At 42.3% G+C, this 21547-nt stretch overlaps 1 protein-coding gene across 1 annotated transcript in view; it reads right to left on the bottom strand.

Annotated features, from left to right (window-relative positions):
• Nucleotides 1-251: 251 nt before the first annotated feature.
• LOC134803799 (SID1 transmembrane family member 1-like) overlaps nt 252-21547 on the bottom strand; it is a 36639-nt gene continuing 15343 nt past the window's right edge. The window contains 10 exon segments of the mRNA XM_063776635.1: nt 252-508; nt 721-799; nt 1469-1594; nt 9936-10068; nt 10680-10796; nt 16349-16471; nt 17137-17257; nt 18892-19074; nt 19196-19307; nt 21341-21476. Coding sequence (XP_063632705.1) covers nt 332-508; nt 721-799; nt 1469-1594; nt 9936-10068; nt 10680-10796; nt 16349-16471; nt 17137-17257; nt 18892-19074; nt 19196-19307; nt 21341-21476 — 1307 coding nt within the window. The 3' untranslated portion in view covers nt 252-331.

Raw genomic sequence — 21547 nt, 5'->3', positions numbered from 1 at the left:
TAATTACAATACACTCTCTAATTTATTTTTTTCGTAGACATATACAGGGTAGCTAACAAATAACTGCATTCCCGTTGCCAGGGAGGTTTTGGGATTATACTGAGCAACTTTTACTATGGGCCAACCCCGAAATCGCGTAAAAAATTTGGGTGTTTCATACATTTAGGCTGGTCCATTTTCTATGGGAAGGCAAATTTTTTTTCACGGTTGGTCCCATACTAAAAGTTGCTCAGTATAATCCCAAAACCTCCCTGGCAACGGGAATGCACTTATTTTTTGGCCACACTGTATAATTATTGCCATTGCTAGTATTATTTTTTTCTAGTTTTAACTAGAACGCCATAATCTCGTTCCTCGGCGTATCCATGAGGTTATCGTCTATCGTCAGATACATATTGAATGAGAAAAACATGGCGATTGAGGACATGAAGTGCCAGATGTCGTGAGCGTCGTATAATTGAAGTAGAGAGCACGGACGGTTGCTCTGTCGCGATTGGGCTGGGGTTAGCTGCAAAATAAGAAATATGCCGCCTTATTTACAGTGTTAGTGGTTGGTTGGTAGTTTAAAGTAAATCCTAATCCATATTAATATTACATACATTTAGTTGTCTCACAAATAAGAAAGTTTGTATGGGGAATCAATAAAAAGCAGATTGTATAAAAATTACTAATTTCACGCAGGCGACGTCGCGGGCAAAAGCTAGTAATTGTATAACGTACCGCCCAATTGGTGATCTGGTCCAAATAGAAGTAGCTGGAACTGAACCAGGTGGCATACGTCAGCACTATGAACACCCAGCTGCGACAGACATACATACATTATCATATTTATCTACACACATAGGGTAATTCGCCAGTAACTGGCCACTTGATAGTAACTGGCCACCTGTTAGTAACTGGTCACCTGTTAGTAACTGGCAACCCTAAACTAAAAACCCACCCTAAACTAACTATTCAACTATAAACACCTCATTTTAGTATAAGGTGGCTAGTTATTGAAGGCTGGCCAGTTATTGAAACCTTATACTAAAATGAATTATGTTTATAGGTGAATAGAATTCATTTTTATTTTAGGGTGGCCAGTTATTGGCCGGTGGCCAGTTTACCCAGGATTCGAAATGTGGCTGTGGCTGAAATAAAATACTTTTTTTTCGGAATATTGATAACGGGAACTGTGCGGGTGCGGGTTCGCGTTGAATGTTAAAAGTCGAGAGAAAGTAGTGAAAATGTTTATTAATGTTAAAATGTTAATATAATAGTTAAATGATTGTTGAAAGTTATGTTATAAAATGTTATAATTATCGAATGCACCCGGCCGCGATGGATCCGAAAAGTACACTGAATTTGGGTTAATGCAAATTATTGGTTAACGCGTCTTTTGCTGACAGGGCGCGCACGCGCCGCACGAGGCTTAGAACGTGTTAAAGGTGCATTGCACCGAACAGGAACCTATAAACATGTAACGTACCTGTACCACCGTATCGACTCTCTGTGTAGCAGCTTGATAACGATGTAGAAGAGTGTGTACAGGAAGAGGTTACTCATCAGCACCAGCAGCAGATGTGACGCGAAGTCTCGGCTATGCTGCGCTACGCTGTGGACAATAAATAAGTTTGCGATGCGATTTTGCTCACTGTGTCATTTTGTGAGCAAAATCGCATTTTGCTCACTGAGTTGTCTCATTCAGTGAGCAAAATGCGATTTTGCTCACTGAGTGAGACAAAATGACATTCAAGTGACCTTTATAGTCAAATGTCATTTCAACATGCGGGGTCTAAAGGGGCCCACTGATTAACAGTCCGCCGGACGGTATCGGCCTGTCAGTTAGAACAAAATTTTGACAGTTCCGAACAACTGACAGGCCGATACCGTCCGGCGGACTGTTAGTCAGTGGGCCCCTTAATACAAGTTCGATACTTGGGTTCTATTATCTCTGTCCCTCTAGGTATGTTCTCACTGCTTAGAATGAAAATTTTTGTGTACTACACGAGATCAAAGTTATTTACATCTCGTGCGCTTTTGAATCCCTTACTACGCTCAAGATTCTAAATTAGATCTATTATAGAATCTTTCGCTTGCACGGGACTCAAAATAAGCACTCGAAGAAATATCAAACTTTGATCTCTTGTTGTATAAATAACTATTGTAATAATACCATAGAAGGTAGGATGCTATATAAGTGGTATACGCGTGCCTCCGTGAGGGACAAAACATACGCAATGCGACACTATGATTGGTCGAATTTATTTGTTGCCCGCCATAATACATACTAAATTTACGGTGGGGAATAAAAAAAAGTGAGACTGTGACAAGGACAAACAGTAATAGCGCTTTCTCTGCTCCTACTGAAAGATACGTAAGTGGGGAGGAATATAAATTTCGAAGGACCTGCGGTAGCGCAGCCCGAAGATAAAAGGGGACTATGGCTATGTGTGATAATATTATGATATTAATGGGGCCGACCGTACCTGGATGTAATCTTCGGTGGGTTTTGGCGGCCGCCAGATATGTGATACGGTTCGTTTCCTTCTTCTTCTATTTCCACTTATTTTTCACCTTTTTTATTCAAAAACTCGCGAAAACGTATTTTTACGATTGACGTATATTTTGTGACTGACAGAACTGACTTAAATTTGAATTCTATTACGTTTTTATTTATTGGCGATTAAAAGGAGGTCGGCAAAAGGCGAGTGACATGAGAAATGAGGTCGAGTATATTAATGAAAGAAAGAGTGAGCGATATGGATGAATGTGAATGATAATGAATGAAAAGGGGCGCGAACATTCCCTCCCGGCTTTAAAGGGTTCCTTTAAAGGAAACAAAACTAAATAAAGTCAGAGATAACCCTTCTCATCAAACTAAACGACCATTCACAACAATAGCGAAATAACAAACTAAAAGAAAAGTATTATCCTAACGAATTATACTATATACATATTATTGGTTAGGCAGTGGGCACAATCGCACGACAGGACGGACAAAACTTCCTTTATATGTTCTGACAGTGACAACGCGGGTTGAGCCGTCCTTCGAAGGATGCACTGCCTCCACAACGCCTAAAGGCCATGAAAATGGCGGCGCATTATCTACCTTTATAACAACTACTGTGCCAATTACGATGGGAACTGATGGCGTGGTCCATTTAGCTCGAGACTGCAACTGATGCAGATACTCGGCACGCCATCGCTGCCAGAAAGACTGCACTATCTTATCCAGGAGGGCATGTCGGTCACGTAAATTGCCTGACTCCACCAATGGAACAGGTAAAGACAACAGCGGAGCAGTGTTGAGAAAATGAGCCGGAGTGAGAGCCGACGGCTCAGCGGGATCACTGCTCAGGGCTGTCAGTGGTCGTGAATTTACCAGAGCCTCTATCTGCGCAAGCGTAGTCAGAAGTTCCTCGTATGACAGTATTTGCGTACCGATTACCTTGAAAAGGTGATTTTTGACTATTTTCACCATACTTTCCCATGCGCCTCCAAAGTGTGGAGAAGCGGGAGGAATAAACTTCCAATCGATGCGGTTCTCCGCGAGCTCTATTTCAAGATGTGGACGATGATCGTCCAAAAACTTGTAGAGGTCTCGCATATAAGAGTTGGCGCCGGTAAAATTAGTCCCATTGTCCGAATACATGCATTGGACGGGGCCACGCCGCGCCAAGAAGCGCTTTAAAGCGGCCAAGAAGTTAGCAGTACTCAATTCCGTCGCTATCTCGATATGAAGGCAGCGCGTCGTGAGGCAAGTGAAAATACATAACCAAGCCTTGCGACTCTTGACTCCTCTGCCACGAGTAGGTGTGTACTGCAAGGGGCCTGCATAATCACACCCCGTATGCGTAAAAGGTTTATCTACCTGATTCACGCGACAGCTCGGCAAGTCTGCCATGAGCGGGAAAGACGATTGTGGATTCGCTCGGAAACACGTGTTGCATTTGGCAACGCGGTCACGAATGACACGACGAGCCGACAGTATCCAATACTGAAGCCTAAGTATAGACATCAATGCCTCAGGACCGGCATGCAAATGCTTTCTGTGGAAGTAATCAACAATCAGATTAACTACATGATCACGTCGGGGAAGCACAATTGGGTGTTTCTGTGTATATTCCAAGTCAGCATTTGACAGTCGGCCTCCAACACGAATCAGACCGTCTTTATCCATGAACGGTTTAAGCTTTTGTAAGGCAGGCGAACAACACTTCTTGCTTTTAATTTTATCAATATCGTCACTGAAGTGTTGACTTTGTAACGATGAAAGAATTTTGCCTTCAGCGAACTCTAGGTCAGACCGAGTAAGTGCCGTGGATCGCGGTTTCGGTTTTAGAATGCGGTACACGTATACGATGATGCGCAATAATCGTGACCACGATGATATCCGCTGAGCGAGCGAATAAAGTGGTGACTCTGACACATCCGTAGTTGTAGCGTGTGCAAGAGGCTTAAGCTCCGGCACTTCACCGATGGACTCTCGATCGAGTTCCCTTAAAGGCCACTCTGATGGATGCTTGTTAGCCCAAGCTGGTCCCGTGAACCACAAAGGATGATCCACTAGCTTTGCAGGCGTCAGTCCACGGGACAGGCAATCCGCGGGATTTTCCAAGCCCGCCACATGATGGAAGCAGTTGGCCGGAATAGTTTCAATAATCTTAACTACCCGGTTGGCAACAAACGTTTGCCAACGGTGTGGTGATGACTGAATCCAGCAGAGGGCAACCTTCGAGTCAGTAAACGCGTAGATCTCGTTGATCTTATAACGAGGTTCGAAGTTATCTTGCACCTTCCGCATGAGCTTCGCCAGGAGGACTGCAGCACACAATTCCAATCTCGCAACGGATACTGTTTTAAGGGGACTGACCTTCGACTTGGAACACACCAGCCGAGTTGTCACTTCGTCTCCCTTTAGAACCTGAAGGTATACTACACCTCCATATGCACGCTCGGATGCATCACCGAAGCCTAAAAGGTTTATAGTACAACCCTGTACTACTCCAAGATGGCGCGGTATGTGGATTTCATTTAGTTTTGGCAACTCTGAACAGAATCGTTCCCATAAATCCACAATATGGGGCGGGGGAGTCTCATCCCAGTCGCATTTGATCAACCAAAGCTCCTGTATGAGGAGTTTTGCATATAAGACAACTGGAGCTACTAAGCCCACGTTATCCTATAGACGTGCCACTGCGGACAAGATTGTCCTTTTAGTGCACGTTGAGTCTGGCTCTGTCACTTTGAAATGGAAATAATCACCAGATTTATTCCAACATAAGCCCAGAACCTTTTGGGAGATCCCTGGGTCGATTTCAATGTCTACGGAAGCCCGGTGCGAAGCGGGTATTTCGCGTAGCACGGCGTCTGAATTGCAGGTCCATTTCACAAGATCAAATTGACCGCATTTGAATAGATCAATCAGCTCCTTAGCCGCGTTAATAGCAACAGACTCATCCTGCTGTAGCGAGTCATCTGACATAATGCTAAAACATACGTCATCCATGTAAGTACAGGAGGACGCAATCGCTGCGGCCTTGGGATACTTATGTCCGTCGTCTGCAATCAGCTGACGGACGACGCGGAGCGCGTGATAGGGACTCGACTTCATGCCAAAACACACACGATGAAATTCGTACGTGGTAATGGGATCTGCCGGGCGGAATCTATACAAGATTCGCTGAAACTGGCGGTCCGCTTCGCGAACACCAATCTGCAAAAACATTTGACGGCAATCGGCCGAAAGCGCTATTCTGAATAAGCGAAAGTTCAGAAGGATTGAAAACAAATCCCCTTGAAGGTTGGGCCCTGAGTGTAATACATCATTCAGCGACAGGCCTGTGCTTGTCTTGCTACTCGAGTCCAGGACCATGCGCACTTTGGTCGTTGCCTTGTCCTCGCGCACGACAGCCATATGAGGAATTATGTACGCGATAGCTGGTGAGGCGTTCATGGAGTTAGTTACCTCCGATATGTAACCCTTACTGACGTATTCCCGAATGATATCGTCATAGGCGGCACGTAACATACTCGATAATTCTAGCTTCCTTTCAAGGCAAAGAAAGCGCCTCTTAGCAGCAGAATGCGACTCTCCGAGCTTGAATACATCATCTCGGAAAGGCAATGCGACAGTATATCTACCACCAGCGTCGCGCGTGGTGGTAGCGCGAAAGTAATCTTCGCATTCAAGGTCATCTTGACTTTGAGCGGGCGGAGCGGATACTTCCTCAAGCTCCCAGAACCTTTTGAGGAGGTGGTCCATGGAGTCCTGAACGGAAGTACAACATGCCGAAGTATATTTACGCGGTGCCTGTAGAGCAGGGACCGAACCCATTAAAATATACCCCAATACCGTCTGAATAGCCGGTGGCATATGGTCCACGTCGCTTTTGACAATGTGCGGTAGCAACAAATGCGGGAATATAGTTGCACCCACCAGGACATCAATTGCGACGGGCGTATCCAACGTGTCGTCAGCCAGAGGAAGTCCATGAACATGCGTGAGGGTCGACATGTCCACGGGCACTGACGGCAAGTCGTCGGTAATGCGATCTACCACAAGACTCGAAACGTCAAAGTTGACGTTTTCGTCAAACCGCGAAAATATTTTAATATCTGCGTTACCCTTAACAATTTTTTTAGTTTTTCCAATGCCAAATACAGCGCTTGGTCTTTTATTAAAATTCAGACCTAATCGCTTACAACACTCCTCAGTAATGAAGTTACTTTGTGACGCGGTGTCAAGTAAACATTTGATGACTTGTGTACCACCCTTATTATCGCGGACGATAACCTTTGCGGTGGACAGCAAAACCGTATCACACGAAGATATTGAGTTTTGATTTGACATCTTATTGTTAGAGGCCGCTAGTGCTTGAGTCACGATAGACGTGTTGCAAGATGTGCTCTCCGGCGGTGAAGACGACTTAGCCGCGGCGATCGCAGATGTATTTGACACATCAGACGTCGTAGCTTTTTCATCCTTGTCGTTGTCAAAATGTAACAGAGTATGATGCTTTTGATGGCAAACTCGACATTTCACCTCGGAATTGCACTCGCGGGTGCGGTGTTTGATACTAAGGCAGTTAACACATGCCTTAAGCTCTTTAGCGCGTTTGAAGCGTTCGGAAGGCGTTAAGTTGTTGAGGGACGGACATTTAAATAAATGTTCATGGACAATATTGTCACACAAACATTTAGTAGTGCTCGCGCAAGCAACATAACTTTGTAGTTTTGGTGCGGCACTACGCGGTTGAGACGACTTAACACCTTTTTCGCGCGATGGATTTACGGCGGCGGAGACGGCGGTACATGGTTGCACATTTTGACAAATCCTAAACTGACTCTTCATAAAATCTGACAGATCACGAAAGGTAGGCAACTTCGTATTGCGGTGTAGCATTTCAAATGCTCGTAGAGATTCCTGGTCTAACTTTTTTAATGCTATATGCAGAAGCATAAAGTCGCTTAAGTCATCAAGCTTAAGCGCTTTAAGCGCATTCGCAGCTGTGACAAATTTATCGATGAATGTCTGAAAGTTAGAATTAACCTTTAAATTGAGCATTTGATCCATGTAGGTCGAGGCAAGAGTGCGCTTGTCTTGAATCTGTCAATTAAACTATCGAGGATAAGCTGATAGTTTTCAGCGCCCGGAGTTATACCCGCGAAGACAGCTTGAGCTTTTGGTGACAATTTCCCAATAAGGTAGAAAAGCTTCTCTTCGTCGGTAAGCGACAGATTGTCGTGCACTCTAGATTTAAAACTAGCGTAGAACAGCGGCCAGTTACGTATGTCTCCATCGAACGCTATCAGTTCCATCGTTGGCAAAGAAGGTCTGGCTCTCTCCACTATAGAAGGCAGCGAAGAGGCCGGCGGTGCGGCTGGTTGCAGCCGCTTAACCGCTCTCCTGATGCGGCAGTACAAATCTTCGAAGGCTATAATCGGCTGATAATTAGGTATAGCAGCCTCCTTAGCCCTTAGCAACGTGCGATTATACTCATTAACAACCTCTTTGAACTCCGAGCGAAGTTCGTCGATATTTTCAGCAGCGTCGAGGAAACTCTCGCGACTCGCTACATCTGTATCAATAACTAGCGACTTATTGTAAATGCTCTGGACGAGTTCAAAGAAGATGTTGCGTTTTGCTTCAAGCATCAACAATTCATCTTCATAATACGCGCTGTCGACGCTTTCGATATTTTTTGTATCTTTCGCCATAGTGCAGGAGACGGGTTAAATATGCGGTAAAACAATTTATGTTCCTATATAAGAATACACTCTTATAAACATAAGTATACCTAAATTGCGGGTGCGGTTAATAAATTATGTTTAGGTAACTAGTTTATAAGGGTGGCGCGGTGAAAAATAATACTCAAATAAATAAATACCTAAACTGCGGGAGCGTAAATAAAGAATAATTTAGGTAATATTTATAAGGGCGGTGCGGGAGGAGAACGATTCGCAATGAATGTATAAGGTGAGAAACGGGAAAAGAAGAGAATAGAATCCGGTTCGAAGACCAGAAATGGGGAGGAATATAAATTTCGAAGGACCTGCGGTAGCGCAGCCCGAAGATAAAAGGGGACTATGGCTATGTGTGATAATATTATGATATTAATGGGGCCGACCGTACCTGGATGTAATCTTCGGTGGGTTTTGGCGGCCGCCAGATATGTGATACGGTTCGTTTCCTTCTTCTTCTATTTCCACTTATTTTTCACCTTTTTTATTCAAAAACTCGCGAAAACGTATTTTTACGATTGACGTATATTTTGTGACTGACAGAACTGACTTAAATTTGAATTCTATTACGTTTTTATTTATTGGCGATTAAAAGGAGGTCGGCAAAAGGCGAGTGACATGAGAAATGAGGTCGAGTATATTAATGAAAGAAAGAGTGAGCGATATGGATGAATGTGAATGATAATGAATGAAAAGGGGCGCGAACAGTAAGACTATCCCGTTCTGTCAGTTACCCCCACCGCTCATGCCCAATCCAGTTTAATAAAGATAAAGATAAAAGATTTTTATTCGTGACGATCACAAAACATGTACGAACATGTACAGACAACAACAGCAAGAACAGAAGAGAACAATAAGTGTGCATCACGAAATGGACCCAACTCAGCATAATGCTAGCTACAAAGCCAGCGCTGGTCTTCCGTAGGGCCCAGTCGGTGATGCCACGACAGATAACACAAAAAGATACATATTAATACATTGCAAAAGATACACAGAAGAAATAATTAAGAAAACAGAAAATACAAAATACAAGAAAACTAATTAAGAAAAGAAACAAAACAAAATGAAAAGAAAAGCATAAACATAGACAAAAATTTATAGTAGACGTAAAATTATTACTAGACTTATTAGACTTACTAGATTCATGTAATACAGATTATATTTCATTCATTCATCTCATTCATTTCATTCGTTCATTTTATTCATTTCAGTCGTTCTTTTCATTCATTCGTTTCATTCATTTTATTTCACTCATCGCCAAGACGAGCAAAGCGAAACGCAAGGGTACCTACGTTTTCTCGAAGCGCTTCGTCGTTTTTTTGAACCCTCATAACTCATTGGGTTTGGATTATACCAGATAAACAAAACTCTCGGGATATGATGACAATAGTGTACTTGTTAAGCATAAAAATTTTCAATTGCGTAGCTCTTACACTTTAGATTTTATTCATAGCTAAAAAAACCCCGATTTCGTCACTGACTCACTCACTGATGATCATCAAAACCTTTAGGGTACTTCCTGAAGTCCTAGGAAGCTGAAATTTGGTATGTAAGATACATACCAATAAGCCGCAATAGCCCAGTTGGCCAAGTTGGCTATTACAAGCAACACGCAGCGGCCAACGTATGTAGGTGTTATGGCGGCTAGTGGCCTTGAAACCAGCTCTCTGGCGCGGTATATAACTCCACTGTAACAGACATGTACATACCCGTAAGCCGCTATAGCCCAGTTGGCCAAGTTGGCTATTACAAGCAACACGCAGCGGCCAACGTATGTAGGTGTTATGGCGGCTAGCGGCCTTGAAACCAGCTCTCGTGTGGCGCGGTATATAACACCGCTATCTGTAAAAACAACATTCTAGTTGAAATGATACTTTATTTATTTATTTATTCACGATTAAGGACATGGCATGAATAAAAACCTGTCAAGTGCGAGTCGGACTCACGTTCCAAGGGTTCCGTACATAAGTCCGACTCACGCTTGACTGCACATTTCTAATAGGTTTTACTGTCATCTATAGGTAAAGTACCATTTTGTGTATTTTTTTCAAAATTTTAGACCCAGTAGTTTCAGAGATAAAGGTGGGGGGAATGGTCGGACAGACAGACAGACGCACGAGTGATCCTATAAGGATAAGGGTTCCGTTTTTTACCCTTTTGAGGTACGGAACCCTAAAAATGAATGAATTCAAGAAAAGAGCGTATTCTTATCTCAATGGCTGCCAACGCACATTACTTGATATTTACGAATAGGTTAGAGTTAGACCAAGAGAAGTCCGCAGTGATTTTGATAGCACACGCAGTGCAAGTGTCATTTATACGTCATAATTTCATAACGTTTAAAATAACACTAATTTCGTTGACCAAAACTAAAATATTACTTTGCTAAGCCGCGAAAAGATAACGTGCTAGTCAATCAGTCCTAACCCGTCAAGTCAAAAAAGATGACTTACCCAATCGGAACCTGCCAAGATAGTAGATCTGGAAGGTCATTATGAGACACGTGGTGAGGTGGAGGATCGTGAACGCCACCCAGAAGTATACGTTAGCGTTCAGTACGCCCACCAGACCTGAAAGGCGACACCATTTGAGAACTTACACATTCGGAACACGAAACCTACACTTTTGGAACACAAAACCTTCAGTTATTGATCAGTATTTGATATTTCGCGCAACAACGCGAGAGCTGAGCTGAGCTGAGAGCCTGCCGCGAAACACGAAAATCTAAATTTCTCCTCTATCGCGATAGGACCTGGACCGTAAATTCAATAACCGGTTAAAGGCGTATCCAGATTAGTCAATTTTTCGCCAATCTGATTCAATTGACCGATCGAATCAGGACGTGCGGACGCAAACGCCAATTTGGCTTGCCGAATTCAACCGCCGATAATGACATGTATTACCGGTAAAATGAGGTGCGGACGCAAGAATACCAACTTGTGACGCCAGTATTTTCGTTCTGGGGCATTTTTTCAATTTAGAGGGCTCTAATATCACCATAAATCTAAAATTGGAGGTTGACGCCAATTTCATTTCTGATCTAATCGACCGATTTGATCAGTCCCGTCTGGATACCACTTAAAGTGACCGATGCAGGTAAGTAGCACGCGCCGTTTTACTTAACAACATGGTCTAATAAAACATGGTCTTCCATTCCCAGAGTGACACGCGATTACGTCACAATAACATTGCCACTTTAATTCAACATAACATGTTACATGGGTACATTATACCTATGGTTAATAAGTTAAAATATTTCTTTATAATTTTATAATTTTCATTTATATGTATTTTAGCTTAAATTTTACAATAACACGTCATTTTTAATTACTCGTTAGCAATATCTTCCGATTCACGAAAGAAATTTCAGACTTTCGGGTAATTCTGTTTATACTACTGGCAACACAGGATAGCGCTGTGGACATTTGACAATTCGGATCTAGATAACTTCATGCCCTGACCGTCATCCTTGTCGAACGCGTGTTAATTGTTATTTCCTTCTCGCTCAGTGTCAGCAGTCGCAGTGTTTTCCAAACTTTTCACGTCGTAAGCTTGGTAATTAATGTGTAACTCTGAATTAGTTTTTTAAACGTTTGTCTTGTATAGATAAATAAAGTTTAATTTAATACATTAGTTTTGTTTTATTTTACTATGTTTCTACATGAATAACTTAAAATTAATGCCGTTAAAATAATTTTCACCGTTGGTTAAAATTCTCCCACATTTCAAAGTTTGAGAACCTGTAAACAGCATGATGACGTAGGCGCGTGTCAGTTAGGTCATACGCGAATCTCGGAATGGAGTACCAGGCGGAGTATATTATTATACCATGCTTAACAATAGACAAAGGACTAGCCGTTCGGTACCAGCTACAAATCTAACGACTATACCATTAGACTCACTCGGATATATTTTAAAAATATGCTTATTTCGAAGATTCTGCGAAAAACCGGTTCTGATCCCTGCCGTTGAGTCCAATACTTCGTTATGTCAAGATTTTTTTTCTTTATTTGGGGCATTAACAGCAATATAAAAAGTACAAGCCTCCAACCCCCGCCCACCTGGGGGAGCATACACCTGCCGCGTGTGTGGACGAGGGATCCTCTATCCTCTACCGCATAGGGCTATACAGCCACGAACGCAAGTGTCTTTACCGGGATGCTGCTTAAAACATCTGACACAGATGAAAAGGTCTATTATTAAAAAGTACATAACACATAGCACAATGAACAAAAAACAAAACCAATAACAGAGATGTCCACAATAATACAGTTGTGATATTTCATAAGATTTCAAGAATAAATTATAATTATTTTGTGTGAGTTATGTTAAACTTATGGCATTCAGTGGGTAGTAATTAAAAATGTGATTTATGTTTACCCGAATATTTGTTAATTAATCTGTCGGTAGTCGCGAAAATGGCCATTCTCTGATACCCGCCAATTCTTATGATGAAAAAGTATAAATATAATTTACCATGGGGTGTAAGATTCATTCTCGCTCTGGCGCTTGAACCGGTAACATTGAGTAGGAAGGCTTACTGCTTGTTAAGTTAAGAATGTCGAAGTAAGAACTTAGAGTAAAATAAAGGTAATTGATTGTACGAAGGACTTTGATTCATCACACAGTTAATATGCAATAACTAAGTGGAAACAATACAAAAATGTTAAGAAAAATAAGGGAGGAAAAATACATTTTATACAAAGTAGGTGAATGGGCTTGCGTGCCGTAAAATGGGGTTATAGGTTATAGGTTATCGCGGGCTTGTTTTCCGCAACTCGACGTCTATTATTGCGCCTATTTTGCGTGATGGGATGGCGGCACTATTCCTGCCAACCCAACTCCACCAAGAAGCCTAGCAGACCCTTTATGTTGCCGACGACTTCTGGGAGAGACCCCGGTGAGCCGAGGTGTTGTGCCCGGTATTTTGCCACCCCTGGGCATTCGAGAATGACGTGGGCGGCTGTCTCCTCTGCCTCCATGCATGCTCTGCAGAGGGGGCTATCTGTAACACGTAGGGTTAATAGGTGTTTGTTAGATGAGGCGTGTCCAGTTATTGCCCCAGCTAAAAGCCGGAGCTGTGGTCTCTTCAGCTGTCGAAGCCTCCGCGACAGATTGGGGTTGAGTGTCGGGAGGGCTTCCTTCGCCTGCCTGCATGTGCCTAGGTTAGACCAATATTGCTGGTGTTTTACCTTGGTGCTGTGTCGCAGCGTGTTCCGGAGCCAGGCATATGGCAGAGGTAGGATTGGCTCAGGTCCTGCCACCTTCAGTTCCGAGCCTCCTCTCGCCAGGATGTCGGCTGCATCGTTACCTCGTGAGTTGCTGTGTCCTTTGATCCACTGCAGAGTTATGCCATTGGTGGTACATACCTCTGACAAAGCTTTGTGACATTCGTAAATTAGCCCTAGGGGTAGGGTTACTTTGATTCGCGGGGTAACATTGATTGACGATTTTTGAGGAATAGGGAGTTGAGATTTTGAACACGATCTTTTAACATGTTCTCACGTGGTTGGCATGCTTAACAGAAATAGATGATGAAAGCATTCAGAAGCGAATTCCTTATAGTTTAAAAATCGATGATCAATGTTACCCCACGAATCAAAGTAACCCCAGTTTACGGTAACATGTGTGTGTTTACGTGCACGTGTTTGTGTGTGTGTGTGTGTGTATTTGTCTGTGATAGAGTGTATGGTAGGGAATGCTCCCGGGAAATTTCAAATTTTCGGGTACCGGTTCTGGTAATGAAAATCCCGGTTCTTCGGTACTTTTCGGTACTGGAAAGTTAGTAAAGAAAACCCCAATAAATTAGCGCGTAATCTCCGCGTAGCCCCCGTGTAACAGCAACACTCTTCACTGTCCATCAGACCTTATGTGTCGCTTAACTTCAAACTCGGGTAAATCCATTCGACCCTCTCAGCAAATATCTACCCTATTACCTTTTCTTAATACCAAAATCGCATAATCTGACAGATGGATTTACCCGAGTTTGAAGTTAAGCGACTCTTATGCATTTTGTAATAAGGTATACGAACTGTCAGTTAACAGGGTGGGCGATGATACCCTCGGCAGTCACGGCTGCTCGGCGCTAAATGGGGCGTTGTGTTGGCGACCCGACATCGGGAGTTATAACTACCCAAAGTCCTGACAGTCAGGCTAAAGTAATCAGATAAATACTTGCTATAACTTATAAGTATTGTAGCTGTTGTAGAGATATATGATTGATTGATTGTTGTAAGTGTACCGCGGGGGACGCGCGCGCGCTTGCTGGTTACATTCGCGTTCAGCTGTCATTCGGTTATAAACCTTATACCGTGCCGTTTATGCTTAAAATCGATTAGCTCGACGAGCTTACGGGCTGTGGCCGAGACACGATACGAGCCACGAGCCGAGCCATGAGGCGAGAGTGTAATCATTAGTTCGACGAGCTCGAGCCGAGACCGAGGCGAGCCGCAAGCCGAGCCACGAGCCGCGAATGTAAATCGGCTAAAAAGAGAACGTGAAGATCTACGAAAGTTAAGGAGTGAAGATAGAAAATATACCATTTTTTCTTAAGAAAGGTTATAAAACTTTTGTTTCTTCTTATCGGTCATTAATTTACTTTTCCATTGGTTGATTAATAAAATTATAGTTATGACATGTTTTCATAAACTTACACATTTTTCGAAAATTATTGATTAGAGTAAGAAAACTTACAAATTGTGATTTTTGCTAGTGTCGATTTTCATCATTTTGTTCTGTTCAAAGTTGTGTTTATACTGAATTACACAAAATTGATTCTTAATTTTTAGTTTCATACAAGTATTTCATTATTTAACAAAAATCATAACAGTAAATACTCAGTACCGAAAAGTACCGTAGTACCGGGAAATCCCGGTTCTTTCCCAGTACCGGAAATGTCAGTCCCGGTTCTGGGAACAGTACCGGAAATGTCTGTCCCGGTTCTGGGAACAGTACCGGAAATGTCAGTCCCGGTTCTGGGAACAGTACCGGTACCGCATTCCCTAGTGTGTGGTGTGGTTCCAATTTGACATAACATGTCTATGGCGGTCAGCAAAATATAATCAGCGCGTGTCGATAACTTACTATAGGTTGGAGCATGCGCTGAGTTGGTTAAGATAATGTCTGTATCGCTGCAGATTAGAGATGTGATGTCAAGATAACATGATGTATTTATTTGACGGATGCCAGCATGGCATGGGTGTTGTACACAGGATGGCGGGTGGGCGTATGCTACCAGTGCATGAAATAAACTTTCGGACTTGTTAACCATACTAGTGCCTACTAAAATATCTAGTCGCTATTGGGATGTATTTGGATTGCACTCAAATAAAAGGATCGCATAAAATCGTTCAAGTCTTTATTCAAATCAAGCTAGGCCGGCTCCAACCGTACACCTCTGACCCGAGAAGATTTAATTCCTTCTCAATTGGAGAAGGGTATCCCAATATGGGACCGGCAACAAACTCGGCGGGACACATCATTTCAAAACAACACGTCTTCTCTTTATTTTACAAAGGTAAGCTTCTAATCACACGTAAGAAATCAAAATAACACTTGGAATAAAACACTTAGCTCAATGGTTAAAGAACGTTGGATTCTATAAGCTTTCAGAATAATCCTTCAGGTATAAGCCTTCAGGAACGTGGCGAATTAGGCACGAGGTTGGCTAACGTCCGATCTCTAGCGCGGCTCGATCAATTCTGCTCGAGGAGCCTCCCCGCTCCCGCCTTTAAGTCAAGTAGGCAAACCTGCTCGACCGGTCTACCAACATAACGACAAAAATGCCAACTCGTACCTAACTTCACCCAAGTTACACTACTTGACGTTCCAAAGCCTTCTATCTGTCATCTTAGTTCAACAATACGCCAATAGAGGGCGAAACGAGTACTCTTTACGCGACTTCTTTATGAATTTCGTTACAACCAAGTAATACGTAGCTCAACATTGCTAATCGATTTTAAACAGGCGTCAAACTATGAAACTGTAACGCTGCAATACGTCCTTCTGGAGTCACGCTCCGACATATTTATTATTTATTTATTATATTAGTCTAAGATTACCAGTCAACGGTGTCTTTACTCACTCAACCATGTTCCTCTAAAATATATTTTAGTTAACTTACCAACGAATATAATAAGCGCCAGCACACCAAAAGTGGCGTGCGCCCTCGCATTGATATCCGGATGCCGGGACTGGTATATCTTCACCATACACAGAACCGATGTCACGTACATGAACGATGTATCTGTAACAAATTAAGCTTTTTAAAAAACCGGCCAAGTGTGAGTTGGACTCGCGCACGAAGGGTTCCGTACCATTACGCATAAAACGGCAAAAAATCACGTTTGTTGTATGGGAGCCCAACTTGAATAATTCTTTTTTTCTGTTTTTAGTATTTGTTGTTATAACGGCGACAGAAATACATCATCTGTGAAAATTTCAACTGTCTATCTATCACGGTTTATGAGATACAGCCTGGTGACAGACAGACGGACGGACAGCGGAGTCTTAGTAATAGGTCTCATTTTTACCCTTCGGGTACGGAACCCTAAAAAAGTATATCGTCAATCTTAGGACGCGAGTCTTGGCATTTGAAACGCGAATCTCTGCATTTGGAATGCTAGCCTTCGCATTTGGAACACTAAATGTAACGCGCATGTAACACCTCTGGAGTTGCAGGCGTCCATAGGCTACGGTGACTGCTTACCATCAGGCGGGCCGTATGCTTGTTTGCCACCGATGTGGTATTAAAAAAACTAATCTAGATGTGTATGGAACACGACTCTACGCGTGTGGAACAAAGTATACCTAAGCGCAAAGAACACAAGTCTACACATGTGGAACACAACCCTACGTGTATGGAACAAAGTCTACGAGTGTGGAACGACACTATGCACATGGGACACTCACCAAACTGGAAGTTCATGCTGTTGGGACAAACGTGGTAGGCAGCTGAGAGCATGCCTTCGCTGACCAGCGCTATGCCCATGGCGTATAGAAGACCGAAGTGCTGTGGTATGCCCAGCTCTTTCTGAAACCAAAGAAGGTTTTGGTCAAAAAATTCATTTTTCATATAAAGCTTTTATCGCTGATAGTACTATTCTTTCAACAAAGAACCATACGTCATAAGATTATAGTCTATACTCTGTATCTTTAGGTATTTAACCTTTTGAACGCCACAGACGGCAATTGACGTCAACGCAAAAATCGTGACAACGACGCCAAAGACAGTATTTGACGTCGATCGTTTTTTGAAAAAAAAAACTACTGAAAAAAAAAACAACCCACTTTTAGGTTGGCATTATATATTCACAAAACTAAATTTTACCCCCGTGGCGTCAGTGGCACGGCAAATGGATGCGCCGTTTGGCGTTCAAAAGGTTAAATAAAAGTAAACAAAATCTACCCTCAAATGGATCCTTAAGCCAGTTGAGGGTAGATGAAAACATTACACGATCAAATAATGTAGACGAAAGTCAGGTCGTTCAGTGACAGATCCAGGCGGTTTTGTAATTGGTCGGTTAGTCAATAAATGTTGTAACTACCCGAAAATGTACCAATTGTTTGTTTACTTTTATTTAAATACCTAAAGAAGCATCCCACCAAAAGATTATTTCGTCATAAGATTACAGTCCAGGTTCTCACCAGTAAAGTCCTCCGGTATAAGTATACAGTCGGACCAAGAAAAGTCTGCAGCGGATTTGATAGCCCACGCAGTGCAAGTGTCATTAATACGTCATAATTTCATAGAAGTTTGACGTTTAAAATAACGCACTGTGTGGGCTATCAAATCCGCTGCAGACTTTTCATGGACTGACTCTATAGTTATATAGTTTGTTCCTGAGTCATGGGTGTTTTCTATGTATATAAGCAAAGACATATGTAACTTCGTATAAGACGAATAAAGTCTAAGGAAAAAACGTGCCTCGGAATTCAAGTAAAAGTCATTCTCGAATAGATGGCGCACACACCTTTAGCCTATCTTCGGCTAGATGGCGTGACGACACCGTTTCATATTTAGCAATTTTAACACATAAATATCAGTGAATGAACATGGATCAAAATGATATAAAAATAATAAAATCATTTATCCATATATATACATTTTTTGATAACTTTATACGTTTTCATTTTGAGTTTTAGTCGTGTGTCGATAGATGGCAGTAAATTTACAGTGACTACAAAATTTACAATGACAGGACCCCTCTATACTATCTATTCTTTTTGATATAAGTATGTATTTATCAATATAAGTATGTTCATATCGTCGCCTAGTACCCATAGTACAAGCTATGCTTAGTTTGGGGCTAGGTCGATTTGTGTAAGATGCCCCAATAGTTATTTATTCATTTATTTATTTATAGTCATGCATACCACCAGTCGAATCTTAAGTTATAAGTAAGTAATATTATAGTATCGCATCCCACCAAAACTTTTCTTACACACTACTCCTCACTACATTCTTTTTTTTTTCTTTCTTAAACTTTAATTTCTTGAACTTTTTTTCTTACGTCAAAAGTGTATAGTCCAGCATCCCCTATAAAATCACTTACGTCATAAAATGTAGTCTATGATCCCACCAAAAACTTCCTTAAGTCATCAGTTTATATCAGGTTATATCAGGCCTGCATCCCAACAAAAAAAGGATGTCGTAAAATTCCTTACCTCTCGCCTAAGCCGAGCCTGGTACCAGTCGTGCCGGCGCCACACAGCGGCCAGAAAAAGCGCCCCCAACACCACATATCCCAAGTTAGAATACACGTGGTTAAAGTCAGAGAGTGCCAGTAGGGGATGGGCGCATAAAGAGTTGAAGTAGCATAGGTCCGCGTTGCCTGATTGGTTTAGCAGCTGTAACAAACATGAAATAATTTAAACAAGAAAATTAAATTAAATTAGAAGAGAATTAAAACAAGATGTTTTAATTCTCGACCGTCAGAATATTCCAGAGGTACATTTTGAGCGAACTCACCCTTTGGTATGTCACCACCAGCTGTATGACCGGCAGTGTGTAGAACACGGCTACCGTTAGAACATTCCACAGGTACATTTTGGAGCGCGCCTGCAATACTCGGGGGCGACACCTAAAACATGTTATGTGTTAAGTTGTAAATAAATTTATTAGTCAAAATATTAGTTCATACTCCCCAGGCCAAAAGTATGGAAACAAGCTTATTATATGACAATAAACAAACTAAGTCGAGTCTTGAAGCAGAGGACACAAAGGACTCGAGTCCTACCCAACATTACGAAGGGTTCCGTACCATTACGCAAAAAACCGGGCAAGTGCGAGTCGGACTCGCGCACGAAGGGTTCCGTACCATAATGCAAAAAAAAAACTAAAAAAAAAGCAAAAAAAAAACGGTCACCCATCCAAGTACTGACCACTCCCGACGTTGCTTAACTTTGGTCAAAAATCACGTTTGTTGTATGGGAGCCCCATTTAAATCTTTATTTTATTCTGTTTTTAGTATTTGTTGTTATAGCGGCAACAGAAATACATCATCTGTGAAAATTTCAACTGTCTAGCTATCACGGTTCGTGAGATATAGCCTGGTGACAGACGGACGGACGGACGGACGGACGGACGGACGGACGGACGGACGGACGGACGGACGGACGGACAGCGAAGTCTTAGTAATAGGGTCCCGTTTTACCCTTTGGGTACGGAACCCTAAAAACGGTAAAAAATCACGTTTGTTGTATCGGAGCCCCACTTAAATAGTTATTTTATTATGTTTTTAGTATTTGTTGTTATAGCGGCAACAGAAATACATCATCTGTGAAAATTTCAACTGTCTAGCTATCACGGTTCATGAGATACAACCTGGTGACAGACAGACGGACAGTGGTCTTAGTAATAGGGTCCCGTTTTTACCTTTTGGGTACGGAACCCTAAAAACAGGCTCCCCATCATACGGAGATCTTTCTCCCGGTTGATATCATCCAATGTAGAATACTCTGACCTCAGTCTCTGACTATGAACCTTGGCGGAGATAGGTATTACCGGCCTCGTGTTCATTAAAAGGCCTCGCATCGCTCGACCCTTAACGCCACATTCGACCGGCGATTGCCAATTTCCCAGCCTTTGTAACAAGATACTATTAGTGTCCGGATTACCCGCTACCCACCTCGCTGGCCCAATATTACAGGGTTCTATGTTTCACTTTTATCGAACTGAAATTTGAACATTGTCATAGTGACATTAAGTCGAATTTCAACTATCTTGAAAATGTAACATAGAACCCTGTAATATTGGGCCAGCGACCTGGCGCAGCCGTTTTCCAAGCCTTTGTAATAAGATACTAGTCCGGATTGAACCCGCTACCCACCTAGCTAAGTTAGCGACGCACTGCCTCCCCAAGTAAGTAGCAAGCAAGATTGTATTTAAATTTTAAATTTTTATGTTTCACAGCTTTAAGAGCCATGTTGCTTGAATAAAAATATATATAATATTATCCTGCGATCTTTCTCTTGTTTGATGTCATCCAATGTAGAATAATCTAACTCCGTGTCTGACCAAGAACCTTACCCAATCCAAGGTGTGTCTGTCTGTCTGTTACCTCTTCACGCTTAAGCTGCTGAACCGATTTAGTTGAAATTTGGTATAGAGATAGTTTGAGTCCCGGGAAAGGACATGGGATAGTTTTTATGTCGGAAATCATCCCTAAAGAGAGTGCAAAGGGGGGTGGAATTGAAAGAGTTAATGAATTGCCTATTAATTGAAGTAAGCAATGCGCGAATTGAATGATTGCTATTAGCATTATCCAGGCGCTATACCTAGTACTTTAGCTGCTGTCACAAATTCCACGCAGACGAAGTCGCGGGCAAAAGACAGTATCTATATACGAGCCATACAAGGCGGGTAATACCTATAGGCCTCGTGTTCATTAAGAGGCCTCGCTCCGCTCGGCTCTTTATATCAAATACGACCGGCAATTGTGTGATAAGGTACTTTTACTGACTGGATTGATGTATTGAATGTATTCCCATTTGTCCCCGCCGGGCACAGATGGGAATAGGTGTTTCATATCATTCCCATTTGTCCCTTATGTATGGCAGTTACGTGGGGCGGAGACAAATGGGAACTCACCACCGGATTGAACCCGCTACCCACCTGGCTAAGTTCGCGACGCACAGCCTCCCCATTATCCTGAGATCTTTCTCTCGATTGATGTCATCCAATGTGGAATAGTCAGATTCCGTGTCTGACGACGAACTGCATTCTGTAACAATGCCAGATCATATTTTAACTATAAAACTCCCGTGAGACTCACACATATTATAGTATAATCGTGATATAGTAGAGAGCTTCTCAGTCGAA

The sequence above is a fragment of the Cydia splendana genome, chromosome 27 (genome assembly GCF_910591565.1).
Source record: "Cydia splendana chromosome 27, ilCydSple1.2, whole genome shotgun sequence".
Classification (NCBI taxonomy): domain Eukaryota; kingdom Metazoa; phylum Arthropoda; class Insecta; order Lepidoptera; family Tortricidae; genus Cydia; species Cydia splendana.
Note: the sequence above shows the minus strand (reverse complement) of the source record. Positions and strands in the feature narration are given on the sequence as shown.